Genomic DNA, 15398 nt, shown 5'->3' on the forward strand with positions numbered 1-15398 from the left:
GGGTTCCATGTGACATATACTAGCTTGTTCATCTAGTGCTATTAGTCTATTGCCTTTTGTGTTCAAATACTTCGGGGATGGGTTCAAAAAACTTGCTTCCTTATAAAGGGAACAAAAAGAAGTGACGTAACAAAATCTCTGAATACGTGAATATAGACAATTGCTATGGCCCATGATATACCCTGGAGAACACCAAAAGGAATAATAATGTGTGCTCTGAGGTTCTGTGGGATATATAGTAACAGAAGTGGCTTTAGGAGTGCATCTATTTTTAGCGTATCGGTCTACTTATACCCCATGTTTCCCTTAATAGGAAAATACCCAAGGTGATTTACAACAATCAAAATAATTGCAAGATTACAGTCATAAAAATCAACAGCAACAACAGCAACTTCCTTCTGAATAAGCCATCAAAAGGCTGCTTTAAAAGGTTTTTGAAAGTCTCTAAAACAAGGCTTGGATCAGGCAGACTAATGCTCTCCTACTTCTCTCCCATCCCAGTCAGAAAGACGCAGAAGAGCTCCCCACCAACCAGTGGCGTAGCGTGGGGGGTGCAGGGGGGCCGGCCGCACCGGGCGCAACACCTGGGGGTTAGGGTTAGGGGGCGCAAATCCACGGGTTAGGGGGCACAAATCCACGGGTTAGGGGGTGCAAATTACTTGCCTTGCCCTGGGTGCTGACAACCCACGTTACGCCACTGCCACCAACACCAGAAGCCTGACTTATGGAAACTCACTGTGGTAACTTCTGAGAACCTGATTGGCACAGCCTTTGTCAAACTGGTGCCCTGCAGATGTTTGGGACTACAGCTCCCATCAGCCACAGTGAGCACAACCATGCATACTGGGCCATGCTTCTTCTGGCTCATGGAAAGAAAATGACCACTACATAATGGAGAGGGGGATATTAACGGGACCCAGTGTGGGAAGGGGAGCAAAAGAAGGCAAAGCCTTCATTCATCATTCATCCTTCCCCTTCCTTCTTTTGCTGGAACTTGATACCCAGAATGCATTCCTCACCTGGCACTCTATGCAAACCCATGGCCAGCCTGATCGCTGTAAACATATGGGCAGATGTGCAACCCACCTGCCACTAGGAAGCTTGATAAACCTCCCTTGTTTTGCTTCCTGCCTGGCACAGATGGAAGGATCTGTCCATTTTGGCGCCCTCCATTCCTCCATTTTTTCCTATCTTAAATCTAGTTTTTCACATTCCTGCAGCGATTGTGTGTGTTTGTGTGTTTGTGTGTTTTAAAATCCTCATAAATCACCTGGACAGCTATAATGCATGTCATGGCCGGAGAGCTGCATCTGGCTTGGTGGTCATACATTTGGCAAGCCTGGCCTCCTCATTGATAACTGCCATATACATTTGGCAAGGGACAACAGAGAAGCTTGGTGGTAGAGCACATGCCTTGAATGCAGATGGTCCCAAGTCCAATTCCTGGTTTCTAGATGAAAATGAGGGGACAAATCTCAGTCTGAGACCCTGGAGAGCTGCTGCCAGCCAGAGTAGACAATACTGAACTAGATGGACAAACTGTTCAGTATCAGGCAAACTTCCTATTAATTTTATCCAAAACATTTCCATCCTGCTCTTCTTAGAGTAGTTAACATAATCATGCATGACACAGAAGCAGCAACAGCTGCAAATAATTCCTGGCGCATCCTCATAGCTGCATTTTTTAAAAACTAACTTATCTTTGTTCCGTCTTTCCAGGATGTCATTTGAAAGGGGAATTCACACCTCTCCCTCCAGGGTGACACAGATGTGTGCACACATCCACCACAGATCTGTTCGGTTTGTGCAACATCCCACTGCAAATTCTGCATCTCTGCATCATCACACGGAAAACCACCCTTTGACTATGGACCAATTTCTCCTTTCATCTTTCCCATGGTGAAGTCATCATGAGATTATTTTACCTCATCAATTTCACATAGAGAGTTTGTCTTATGAATGCACCCCTCCCCAACATGATGACAACTGGTATTTACCACATCAGGGAGCCTGTTAGCTCCCAAGCTTTTCACCTGATGTGGTAAATACCAGCTGTCACTAAGTAGGGGTGCACTCTCAGGAAATAGTTCTCCAAGTGAACATGCTGATGTACAAGAATATCAGGGTGACTTTAACATGTCAAATATGGACATTGAAAGCAGGCATATAGGGGGCTGCTAGGAATTCATGGAAACAATTCCTTCCTTGTTTTGTTTATTGTTTTTTCAATTTCTTTTCTTCTTCTTCACCGGAAACTTACATATATGACATTCTCCCCCATTTAAACATGCACCCAGTTCTGTTCCCAACTCAAGATATGACACAAACAACAGTTTAGTACTTTTTAGTTGTCTTAAGCAACTGTTCCTTAACCAGAGGAAACATGCTATGGCAAAATTTGAGTACTTCCGTTGTGTATATAGCTTATGTTCAGGTAAGATCCAATGTCAATATTCAAGACCTTTGCTTTTTATACAGGAAACCCTCAAATCTGTAATTTTGAGAAGTGCCATCTTGTTCATGGTGTTCACTAACCTCAGAACTTTCCAATTTTTAACAAATCTCAAAGCTTCTTGTAGAAGAACTGAGCAGGCCTTGGAATATATATATATATATATATATATATATATATATATATATATATATATATATATATATATGACAGCAATCCTTTTATACCACAGCCATAATTTTGAAGTATGAAGATTGCAACTATTGATAGTGCAGTTCCACCTTTATCTACCTTGATATGATACTTCACTAAATTGTAGGGATAAAAAATAACTTCTTTTTTTGTTGTTGAGAGGTGCAGGTTGATCAAGCTTTGGCATTTTAAAGCTAATCTATTTATCATTGTTTTCTTCACTTCTACAAGGGATAAAAATACATTTGGAAATATTTTCAAAACGGCCTCTAGGTGGTGCTACTACTGCATTGCTTTGGTGTTTCGGCACAATGAAAACATTAATTTGCTATGAGATAATTTTTGACGTAAATGTAAAATGGTGCCCATTCGAACTCAGTAATGAAGCATAGTGCATTTCTACAGCTCCTAATTTGACTAGTTAAATGACTCCATTACGTGTCTAACAGACAGAAGCAAATAATTTCTGGTCAGTTGACGCTCACTTATCCGTATCATTTTACCCTGAAAATAAAGTCTCTAATCTACAGTTTCTTTGTCTTAGTTTTTAATATTATTAAAGCACACATACTTAAGTAATAAGAAATGCAAAGGGCACAGACTATCAATTAAGGTGGAGGGGAAAACAGATTTCAAATGCATATATGCTAGTAGCATTTGAAAAGCACAAAACACCGCAGGCAATAAATTAAAGAAAAAGACAACAGTGTTGTTTTGCCTATATTGTTGGAGATAAAGCTTTTTTATTTTTTAAAAAAACTATTATAAATATATTTATTTATTTGTGGCTTCTGAAAGCGTGAGTGAAGCCATTCCTGGAGCTATATTTGATAAAGTTTGCGATCCAAGTTTGAAAACATTTTGACAGCTCCTTTGTGGTACGTATTGTTAGAGCAAATAGGGCCGGCCATCTTAATAAATATCAGGTGATGAATTTTTTTTGCCTCCAGGAACAAAAATGGTTAAATGCTGAATCTTTATGTTCCTTGTCTAAATGCTCCCCCCCCCACTCCCTCTTCCTGCTGAAAACAAGTTTAGAATTAAAGCATATCGCTTTACACATATTGCATGCATATTAGTGAGACACAGCTGTTTATGCCTCACTCTTAAGAGCCATATGATTAAGTTATGGGATATCCGATAATCCGAAGTCTCTCTCTATTGGTCACCGTCCGCAGACAAAGGCTTTTTAGTTTTAAGTCCATTTAATGACAGAATGTCCAATTCGACAAATGTGTGAGTAATTCCAATGGAACACCTGTGGCTCCCTCCGCTAGACTATGGAAGAGAAGATATAAAATGTCATTACAGTAGCATGCAGTGTCTGACTTTTATCTTTAAAAGGGGGGGGGGAGGAAGGGGGTATTCAGCCTGTTACTCCAGCTCAAACTCACACCATCATGCTCAGGTTCCCAGGATTTCCAGAAAGATGAATGACACCCTGTTATCCAAAGTGTAGTCGACTTTTCTCTTTTTTTATGTTTGCGCAATATGGGTGAGTTAAGGACAGAGCAGGGTGGATAGATTAGATAGACAGATAGATGACAAATAGGGGTGTGTGGGTGTGGGTGTGTAGACACACACACTTATATATAAATATATTAACAGGTTGATTTCATGGAAACACATGAGTTCCAATGGCAGGCACATAATTCATAGGTGACTTGAGGAAGGTCCCCAGTAGGGCTTAGGGAGTCACTGTCAGTCAGAGTAGATAATACTGACCCAGATAGAACAGTGGTCTGACTCAACTGAGTGTTGACTTTTTCCATTTACAAATTCCAAAATAAAAATAAAGAGGGGTGCTACAAAGCTGTAACATGACTTGGGGATTCAAAATATATTTTAGTTAAATTAATATAATTTTGGGTTTTTTTGTAAGTAAAATGTGCATAAAATGGCATAGAAATAATTAAATATGATTGCCAAGAACTTGGCGTTTGTTTGCTTGCATGTTTGCTTGTTTCTTGTTAAGAATTACCCAACATTTTTGGAAGGTAAAATGTAAACTCTTTGGTTTTCCAAAAGCAGTTTATGTACTTCATCAAATGTAGACTTACCAAGGTAAACGCTCAATCACAAAAAGAATAGCAGATTTGAATTCCTCACACCCTAAACCATACTTTAAAGACCCCCCTCACTGAAGAAATTTGCAAAAATTGTTTCACCCCCTAAAATGACACACCCCAAGGGTGGCTTCCTGTGTGCCTTGGTTGATCCTTTTTATTAAACTTATTTCATCCCTCTGAAGTCAGTAAGACTCTCAAACACCTGAAATCCACATTATTCACCTTAACTGGGCTATGAACTAGGCAGTAAGTTCATATTCGAAATGCATTGCCAACTTCCTTATAGTCCTAGCATTCACCCATTTGGGTATGTAGCCAGCAGCATCACCTCAAGGCCTTATTTTTACGCTTTGATTAATTCAGAGCAGGACTTTTGCAGCCATCAGGGCAAATCTCAAAATGACACCAGGTGGCAGGTGGACCAGAATTGGGAATCGCTCCAAATTTATCCAAACCAACCCACCATCTGGTCCCTCTTGTTTGAGTTTTGCAACATCCAGGGTTAAGTGAACAGGCATCCTGCCATTTGAGGTGATGTCAAGAGGTAGCAAAGTTCTGTCTGTCAAAGTAATGCCCATAGCTGTAATGACTTGCTTGTCACACACAAGTTCATCGTTAAATGATGGAAATGCCTATGCAAATCAGGTGACAAGAGGAAAATTTACCTGAAACATCATCTTATAGCCCACTCGATCACTTTGATCTGCAGAACTGGCACTGTTACAGGTGCCGCATAATTCTTGTTCTGCCTTTGGAAAAAACCAATATTTTAGCATGGCATTACCCACACTTTGGAACTCCCTGCCTATTGACATCAGCCGGGCACCTTCACTGTGCTCTTTTCAACACCTGCTAAAAAACAGTGTTGTTTAGGCAAGACTACCCAGAAATGTGAGGGACATGGGTGGTGCTGTGGGTTAAACCACAGAGCCTAGGACTTGCCGGTCAGAAGGTCGGCGGTTCAAATCCCGGCGACTAGGTGAGTTGGCTCCTTAGTTCTGAATCAAAACAAGCAGCAATTGGGTTTTCTGATGCTTGCTGTTTGTTCTGATAGAGGATGAAAGAGCAGGTTTTCCAGGGAAAGCAGTAGAAGAAAGGCAAAACCGCTCTGACACATGTTTTCTAGGCACAGAACAGGCAGAAGTGTGGATGACCCCCATAATTCTTGTCAACATCAAATCTGACATTCAGCCGCCAGTCACCTGTCCATCCAACATATCTGTGAACTGAAATAACTTGGGACAGGAATTAAGCTCCCAACCTTCATAGATTCAGTTGATGGTCTGAGCATTGCTTACCCAAGTAAGTGGGTAACTGTCTGAGCTCATGGTGTGTGGACTCAATTTCCTGGTCACACAGAGAGCTCTAATGAATGTGCAACTTAAATAAATTCAGGCTCTATTCAGACCTTTGGCTGACCATGCAGAAGTCAGAGTGGATCTAAGAGGTATGATTCTACTCCTTCCTGTCCATGCATTCATGACCATATATAGTATGGGAACAGGGTTGCATAGCAATAAATCAGATTATGCACATCCATAGGTGTACCAGGCTATATTTTTTTTGTTTCCTGCATTTGCATTCCACTTTTTTCTCTCCAAGCAGCTCAAGCTGGCATACAATGGTTCTTCCCTTCCTCATTTTATCCTCACAACAACCCTATGAGGTAGGCTAGGCTGAGAGGCAGTGACTGGCCCCTGAGTTCACCCAGTGAGCTTCATAGCTGAGTGGGACTTGAACCCTGCTCTAACCACTACACCACACTGACTCTCTTATCTTGTAGTTTGGGCATGATCAATGGAGCCTGACATTAAACAAAAAATATTGACCAATGAACACTGATACAACTTTTTAAATGGAGGCACAGGCGTGGCAAAGTAATTTGGGGTTGCACTAACAAGATCTGAAATGATGGCCATTCCTCTGCTGGTTTCAACAGATCTAGAACAAGCTAATGCTATAAAGATCATCAGCTCCAAAGGCTTGCAGAGAACAGAGAAGAAAATATGAATGCAAATAGGTAAAGAGAGAGAGAAACTCATTTGAAAAAACATTTGAGGGATGAAAACGAGAAGAGTTCCCACCAATGTTTTAAAAGAAGAAAGGTAGAAGTCAGCAAGCAACTTTAATACTAATGGATGGGGCAACCGATGTAACACTTATGCTTAATAACAGCTCTAGGGAAGATCAAGGAAATTAAACACCAGTAAGCTCAACTTCAGCAGTGGGGAAGATATTGGAAACACTAATCAGGGACAAAACAGGGAAAGTTATGATTTAATTAAAGATATTCAGCATGGATTCACAAAAGGGAGATCATACGTAACAAAAACTAATAGAATATTTTGGGGAGGGGGGAACCGCACCGGCAAAAAAAGAATTGAAGACGGATGCTGTGAGCATGATTAACAGCCCCCTGTGTTTCGTTACCACCTGAAACACTGAGCCACTATCCATATCCCATTGTTGTCAGCGAAAAAGCTTGCATGGATTCTTACAGGATTTGGTTTTGCTCCTGAACTTCACATATTCCGTCAAAGTCGTGGCCCGCCAAAGATGGTACCAAGGAGTAAGACACTGACAGCAAACGTCTTTCTTATGCGGATAATAAAAGTAAGAAATCATGGGACCAAAACTTGATGCATCTTAGTCCTAAACCACCCAGACCTGGCAGCCTCAGACATTCCTGGAGTGCAGATGTCACCGAGGCTGTAAGCTGTGCAAGACTGGCTGATACTGTAACTGCAGACTGGGTTGAGCAGTGCTAATGTTTCCCAGGCAGAAACGCAAGCCAGTGCACCCAAACTCAGGCCAAAAATGTTTCCAATAATTTCTTCCAGCCCCAAGCAGCACTAGTAGCTGCTGCACTGTCAATGAACTGTATAGTATCCCAGATCCCTTTCAGTTAGCAGAACGGCCGATTATGCAAGGGATGCATCCATCTGGCTAATGGTAGGGCCGGATCTGCTCCTGGCATTACTTTCCATGCTGGTTCCCTTTTGCAATCTGATAAAGGGGGCTGTCCTTTTATGATCTGATTTCAAGGAGAGAGGCATTAAAAGATGGTCTGTCCGATTTCATAATGAAACCGCACTGGTTGCTACCAGTTCTGGAGAAGAAATCAAGCTGATGTTAAGAAGCAGCAATTCAGATGGAATTTCTTGATATGAGCATAAGATGAAAGGTGTGTGGATCTGCCAGCATCAGTAGGAATGACAAGACATTTAATGAGAAGAGAAGGATCTACTCAAAATAAAATACAGACTGCGCACCAAGGCTGAAACAATTTCTTAATCAATTTGCATCTGTATCTATGTAGTTCTCCATTAAATACTACTACTACTACTACTACTACTACTAATAATAATAATAATAATAATATTTGTACCCCGCCCATCTGACTGGGTTGCCCCAGCCATTCTTATGTCATTAAGAAATAAGAGCCATGGTCCCCTGAATTAACTGGACACATGTGGTATCTCCATCTTCCCACCAAACAAATGTTTGCTACAGCTCACAAGTTTCAGATAAGTATTAATCCTAAATCAGCAACAACAACACTCTTTCAGATAGTGCTTTCAGATAGTGCTTAGGCCAACTCACTCCAAGAAGCCACCCAACTCATATTTCATGACTCAAATTGCATGGTCAAGGACCATAACAGTCTACAACAGGGTAGACTGTGAGTTAAGACTAAATGATTCTTCATAATTATTAAGAAATCTAGGCTATACTCAAGTGCACTATCCATTTAGTCATCATAGGGGAAATGTGAAAGTGTTAAAAAATTTTGTCCATAAACCAATAGGTGGTATTTTCAGCCAGTCTGTATGGAGCCTAGACACCTGCACTGGAGAATTAAGGTGTATTTGTATGTGTGATATACCATCATTTTCCAAATGGGGAAAAATGAAAATTGAACACCAATACTTTCTTCAGGCCTGCTTCTTTCTTTCTTTCTTTCTTTCTTTCTTGTTGACATTTTTGTAGATTGTGACAAATATTCATTCTAACATAATTGCCTACATTTTCTTCTTCTTCTTGAATTCCCTATAGCTACAGAGAAATGCTGGAATCCATTATTGAGCTACCTTGATGGCAGGCACTTGATTGACATTTATCTATTTGAAACATTTCCATGCCTTCTTTCCAGGGCTCAAGGTGGCGTACAACAATTGTGATAGCACATTAGAATGCAAATAAACATCAAAGACAAAAGGCACAACAGCAATCTAGTAAAATAAAATAAAATAAAAAGGGGGGGAGGAAAAACCAAGGAGGTAGTCAGCAAGAATAAAGGCCAAATGTTTTGTGATCCCTGCTAAAAGATAGCAAGAAGAGCAAAGACACCCTCTGAGGTGGGGGTTAAAGAGGGGGAGACTGCCCCACAGTCTTGGAGTAACTGGTTTAAAAGTCCTGCTTCTGGCCACAAACATTCCCACTTTATGCAGAAGACGAATTTGAGGCAGAGAGTAAGAAGCTGTTGACAGCAGACTCCAGTCCTCAACCCTCTATGGCAGGCACGTCCAACTCCAGAGAGACTGTGATCTACTCACATTATAAAAATACTGGCTGTGATCTACCCATTGTTATTGACAGGCGAAGCTTTTTTTAAGGGAGGCAAAGTTGTTGTTGAGCTTTTTTTAGGGGAACCAAAGCTTTCTTGGGGGGGGGGATCACTAAGCATCTCATGATCAACCGTGTCCAGTGATCTACCAGTAGATCATGATCTACCTGTTGAATATCCCTGTTCTATGGCATCATCACAGCCAACTCTCTCTCTCTCTCTCTCTCTCTCTCTCTCTCTGTGTGTGTGTATATATATACACACACATATATATACAATTGTCTGGTGTGGCGATGGGGTGAGTAAGGCTGTGGTGGTCCTGCTTCTCAGCAGATAAGTCTTGGATAGGGTTGCCAGGGCCCAAACCTGAGACCTAGTGACAGCCACTGGTTATGTCATAAAGCATGAAACATTGAGCATTAACCAGAGTCACTGAGAATATGTCATCAAACTCCTTCCCGCCACTGAGCCCCAGAGACAGAGGTTAATTGGGAGAAGAGAGACGGGAGCTGAGGAGGGCGGACACTCCAGAGAGTCTGTGCAATAATTTGCAGCCTGCTTCTACCAGGCTGAAACATGCAAGCTGAAAATACAATCTTCATAATAGTAGTAGTAGTAGTTGTAGTAATTTAAGGAACTCTCGGCATCCTGGAGTTTCAAGCCCTCCCTCTGCCACCTGGAAGTTGCCACCTGAAAACTTCAGGTTGGCCCTGGAGGTCTGGCAACCCTAAACCCAGAAAACAGCAACAGCAGGAGCAGCAGTCATACAACTGGGAAGCTCCACAGCTGACAAAGGCTTGCACCTGGAAGCCTTTATTATCCCAGAGGAGGAAATTGAAAGGGAAGCGATAAGTATTCCAGACTCTGGGGTGGAGACTGTGAGTGTCAGAACTCCAAATCTCAGGGAAGGGGGAAGGGATAACAGAGAAAAGCCACATTCACATCATATATTTGAAAAAAGCTATGATACCATAGGAGTGGTACCACAGCATCCATAGCAGTGACCAGAGGAGGAATGACCACTGGGAGGAGCCACAGAGAGAAGAAACACGATGGGGCATCTATGGCAGCACAACTGGACACCTTCAACTGCCCCATCTGCAACAAAGCATCTCTCTTATCAGTCTCTACAGCTGCAGCAGGTGCTGTAACCTTCCAAGAGTTTGACTTCATCCCCAAATGTGAACTCCTCTTTCATCTCCCAAGACAGATGGATACCAACAAGAAGATACCACTTTAAACAGTCATGGCGTCCCACAAAGAATTCTGCGTGCTGTAGTTTGCTAAGGGTGCTGAGAGTTGTTAAGAGACCCCCATTACTCTCACAGAGCTGCATGTCACTCAGTAAGAGGGATTATTAAACCACTCTGAAAACTGTGGCTCTGAAAGGGGAAGTGGGGCCTTCTAACAATGCTCAACACCCATAACAAACTACAGCTCCCAGAATTCTTTGGTGGAAGTCATAGCTGTTCAAAGTGGTGTCATAGCACTTTAAATGTATGGTAAATGTGACCAGAGTGTATGGTCACATTTACACCAAATGTATGGTGTAAATGTGACCAGGGACTTTTTTTTTAAGAGATAGCCAAGCAATATTATTTGAATTTAGGTTCCTGGTGATGAGAAGAGGTTGGGACTTCATGTAGGGGCAATAGCCCCACCAGGTCTTCTCTATAACCCTGACTCAGAAGGACCCCAGGCTGCTGGCCTCTCTTAAACAGAAAGTAACTTGTAGCACATGGTCTGATTGGGGGACCACAGATGCAACAGACATCCCCCACCTCCACTGAAATCAATGTCAATACTACCAATTTTTGAATGTACCCACAATTGTGAAGTCACAGCAAAGATGCAGAAGCAGAGCAGCATATCTTCCAACTAAGAAACATATTCTTTCAAGTAAGGGAGGGGTAAGCCTAGAGGTTGGGGGGGAGAGCCCTCCCTGCAAATAGAAAGCTAGCACATCAAGATAAGTTTTTCATGTGGTAGAGCATACAAACATGCCAAATTCCTAAATGTGGTCCAGGAAGAGCTGTAACATGTGACATTTCTAACCACGTACTTCAACTCTCAGAGAGGAAAGTGCAGGATTAATTGTTTCACCATTTATTCAGTAATGATGACTAGCCCCGGGATAACAGGTGTTTTTATGTTTGCTTGCACAAATGGAGCTTCTCTGCTCACAGAGGATCCCCATTCGTCCCAGAAGAGGAAATGAATTTATTTGCATGGTTTTTATCCATTGAATTTGGATTGGAACTCATGGCAAGAGAGCCATGTATGGGAGGCTAAGCACTGCATCCCCAGATAAAGAGCAGTATGCATTTTTAACTGCTTCTTCTCCCCACCTGACCCTTGGCAGTTTTTCATAAGGAAATGTGTAAGGGGGCTTACAGTTATCTAAATAATACTAAACTCACAATAAAGCCTGAATAATGTCCTCCCCTCATTGAAAACCAAAACCACAAATACAAGCTGAATGAAAACAAATTGTTAAAAAATACCTGTCTGGATTTTCTCTTGAAAATCAGTCATTGAGAATCATCTGTCAGTAAGACAAAATTAATTACTACATGTGAAATGGAGAAAATCAACATAAATTTAAATATTGCATAATATTACAAAAAGAATAGGTAATCCTATTAGCTATTAGTTATATATGTCTGCAATCTAAAATACCCTCACCCCTACCCCCCAAAAAATGACATTACATCATTAGATTTAACAAATATTTTTTAAACAGATATTGTGTGGGGAAAACTGCCTCCAAAATATAGTAACTTGCAAAATTCAGACATCTTTTTTGTTATTCATTTGGTGGTAATGGAGAATCCAACTTGATTTGAGTGTACCTTTAAATCTATGCCAACCTGGGCCAGTTTTAATTCACACAACCATTGTTGTGTGCATCCCCGATAGCTTCACATGCATGATGAGCAGGTCACCCAAATCATTCACCTTGTGTGCTTGTCATTGGCATGCCATCCCTACTTAATCCACAATAAGGTTGGTGGTATGATTCAAAAGCAGGCGCAAAGTGAAGGATTCGGATCACCCACTTGAATAGACCACTCTGGGCAGGAAACTGTGGCCAGCTGCGTACAGAGCGATTGTGAGAACTGTCTCTGATCCAGCCTGCACCCTCAATATAACATGGCACTCCCATCAGCCACATTACCCCAATCACTGTCAGGACAGGCCCAAGGCATTTTGTCATGCAGACATGACACAGAGGTGTGTCCCAGGTTCCCTTGATCGTGTCACACAAAGGATGCTGGGACTCTGAACCTATGTGGGAATGCATAGAGTTGCACGTCTGTAACTTCTTGGTTTCTGCTGTGGCCTTCTGAGGTTGCCTGTTGTTTCACTGACAACTATTTGAGTGGCTTGGGTTGTCTGATTGGTTGCTACCATGGGTGGCACAGACCTATCCTAGACTTCTTCAAGGTAGAGAGGGAGTGCAGTGTGGTCACCCATGCTGCTCTTTTCCTTAAGCTAGGGAAGGCAACACTGCTGAAGTGGATGGATCTGGGTGTCTGCAAGGCCAGGTTAGCATTGGAGGTCACCTTGATGGGCACTGTGTTCCCAAACACAAAGCCATGCAACACACGGAGAGAGATGCAAGTCCAAGCACATGGAGTTAAAAAGGAAATCCGAATGGACCCCTGATCTGTTCAGAGACACTATATTGGCTTTATTAGGTACACAACACAGGGAATTACCATAATGTCCCCAAGCAAACTTTATTCAGTGTTTATATAGTGCTAGGGTTTGCCTATATACAATTAAATCAAGTGTTGCAAATATATTAAACCTGCATTTTAATTTGACAAGTGAATTTAGAACTGGGACATGCTTTAAAAGGGTTTCTGGAATTCTAGAATGTTGCGTGTGCTAATGGTTCTGTGTTTATACCTGGGGGGAGGGGAAACTTTGAGACACATCCTATATTGCCTTGTGCTCATGGCACAGAAGCCGTGTGTGTGTGTGTGTGTGTGTGTGTGTGTGTGTCAGTAAGGAGAATGAGATGGGTGCCTAGCTGGTGCATGTGAAACAGCAATATAGGAAAGTAGCCATCTTCAAATGTCTTAAGGGCTGTCACATGGAAGATGGAACAAGCTTGTTTTCTCCTGCTGCAGAGGTAAGACCCAAACAAATGGATTCAAATGACAAGAAGGGAGATTCTGATTAAATATTAGGAAGAATTTTCTGACAGTAAGACTTGTTTGACAGTGGAATGGGCTCCATCAGAAAGTGGTGGACTCTCCTTCGTTGGAGGTTTTAAAAGAGATGTTGGATGGCCTTCTCTCAGGGATTCTTGAGCTGTGATTCCTGCATTGTAGGGGGTTGGAGAAGATGACCCTTAGGGTCCCAACTCTACAATTCTGCATATGATTCTATGAAAATAACAGACTCTTCTCAACAAGGATTATCTGACTTGCAGTAGTGCTTCTTCCTTTGCTATGTTGCCTCTCACTGAAAGTGCTGGGGTTGTGCTCCCACCAAGACTAGTTCACTATGTTTTGCCTAAAGGTACATGTTGACTTTTCACCAGCTCCCCAAAATATTGGTGTTAGCTGCACCAGCACAAGGCCAACATGACAGTAAGTGGACAAAGCAAAATGCCTCTGTCCTCATGGTAAAAGCATCTCATCAAATCTCCAAAAGGATACCGTACGGTTTAAAGATATGCAGAAACATACTCCTCTTGCCTGCCTTAGATGGATTCAAGTTGGGGCCACACCACAGCCAAATCAGAGAGGGGCAAGGCATGTGTGGGAGGCAGAGGCCAAGCATATGTTGCACCCCACTGTTGACTGGGGGGTGGAACCAAAGCAGGCTATGTAAGCCATCTCTGCCTCTAGCTAGCCTCTTTTTGTTGCTGTCTCAGCACCCATCCTCCCACCTAGGGCTGCAGCATAGGATTAGCTGGTTGCTTAAGGGCTGAAAAGAATATCTGCACCAATTTTCTCTCTCCCCCCTTTTTATAACTTTCTACCACAATCTATTTTTCTCATTAATTGATGGAGAGTGTTGGGGAAAATGCTGAAGAGATTTGCAGCACAACACTACTTTGATCTGATCCAGCTGGGCTCTTATGTTCATATATTAATCCTGCCATGTACCCAGAATTACCCCTATTTATACTTTCAAGGGATGGAAACACATATATCAACTGCATGCGTCAAAGCTGCTAAGAATCTGTCAGAGGTGGGTGTGAATTGCCTCCCAGACTCTTCAAATCCAGAGGAAAGCTGTGCAGTGCACTAGATCAAGGCCAGGCCAGACTCAGCTCCCTTTCAGCCACCAAGCCGTGAGCCAGTTACTCTCTTGTAACCTACCCCACTTTCACTGGATTGCCCTGCAATAAATCTATCTATGATGTCCTGAGCTTTTTGGTGACGTGTGTTTGTGTGAAGCAAAATACAGGATGGTTGCATCTCACATGCATTCACTGCATGAAGCTTTGACACATGCAGCTGATATATGCATTTGGATTTCAATCATACGTGGTTGAAATTGTGCAAGTTAAATCCAAGTGAGGCAGAGACCTTAAAATACTCTTTTTGGACCAAGTCCTCTGGGTTATCCAGCATGGAAAGAGCTTTAAAGCTCTTCGCCTTGCTGTAGGTGGAGACAAGACCAGCTGAGTTCCCATGAGGTCTCGCAGGAGCATCCGCAGCCTTCCAGAGCTGATGCACTAAGCAGGCCTTGTACCCAAATCCTCAAGCAAGGTGGAGAGCTTAAAAGCTCTTTTCATGCCATGTCCACTCGGGGTCACCAGTTGGGAAAATAGCTTATGATTTCTCTGCCTTTTTTTACTGGGCAAGGTCCTCTTGTCACATGGGCTCTGGGAGTACAGGGGATTCTTGCTTTCTCCCTTCCCCTGTGGGGCAGCTCCAAGGGTTTGGCTATGCATGATTTGAATACGTGGAACCCCAGAACCGAGCCTCCATGTAAGATGTGCTTGTACTGTAAATAAAAACCTACCCCGCAAATTATCCTTGGGAACGTTCTGACAACTTATTAATGGAACTGAGGAGACTTTGCAATGACAAAGCTTGAGAACTCTTCAGATGGGCTGTGCAGTTGCAAGGGAATTCCCTGTCCAAAAATT

At 42.3% G+C, this 15398-nt stretch overlaps 1 protein-coding gene across 5 annotated transcripts in view; it reads right to left on the bottom strand.

Moving 5' to 3' along the window:
* The window catches only part of ZNF536 (zinc finger protein 536), a 453952-nt gene that overhangs the window by 66542 nt on the left and 372012 nt on the right, over positions 1-15398 (bottom strand). For 2 of the 5 annotated variants that reach the window (XM_081870151.1, XM_081870152.1), the window contains exon 6: positions 11785-11825. The exons of the other annotated variants lie outside the window; for them this stretch is intronic. In XM_081870151.1, the coding sequence (XP_081726277.1) occupies positions 11812-11825 (14 nt within the window). In that variant the 3' untranslated portion in view covers positions 11785-11811. The remainder of the gene's footprint in view (positions 1-11784; positions 11826-15398) is intronic. 5 annotated transcript variants of the gene reach the window in all.

The sequence above is a fragment of the Podarcis erhardii genome, assembly GCF_964252035.2.
Source record: "Podarcis erhardii genome assembly, chromosome: 7".
Lineage (NCBI taxonomy): Eukaryota > Metazoa > Chordata > Lepidosauria > Squamata > Lacertidae > Podarcis > Podarcis erhardii.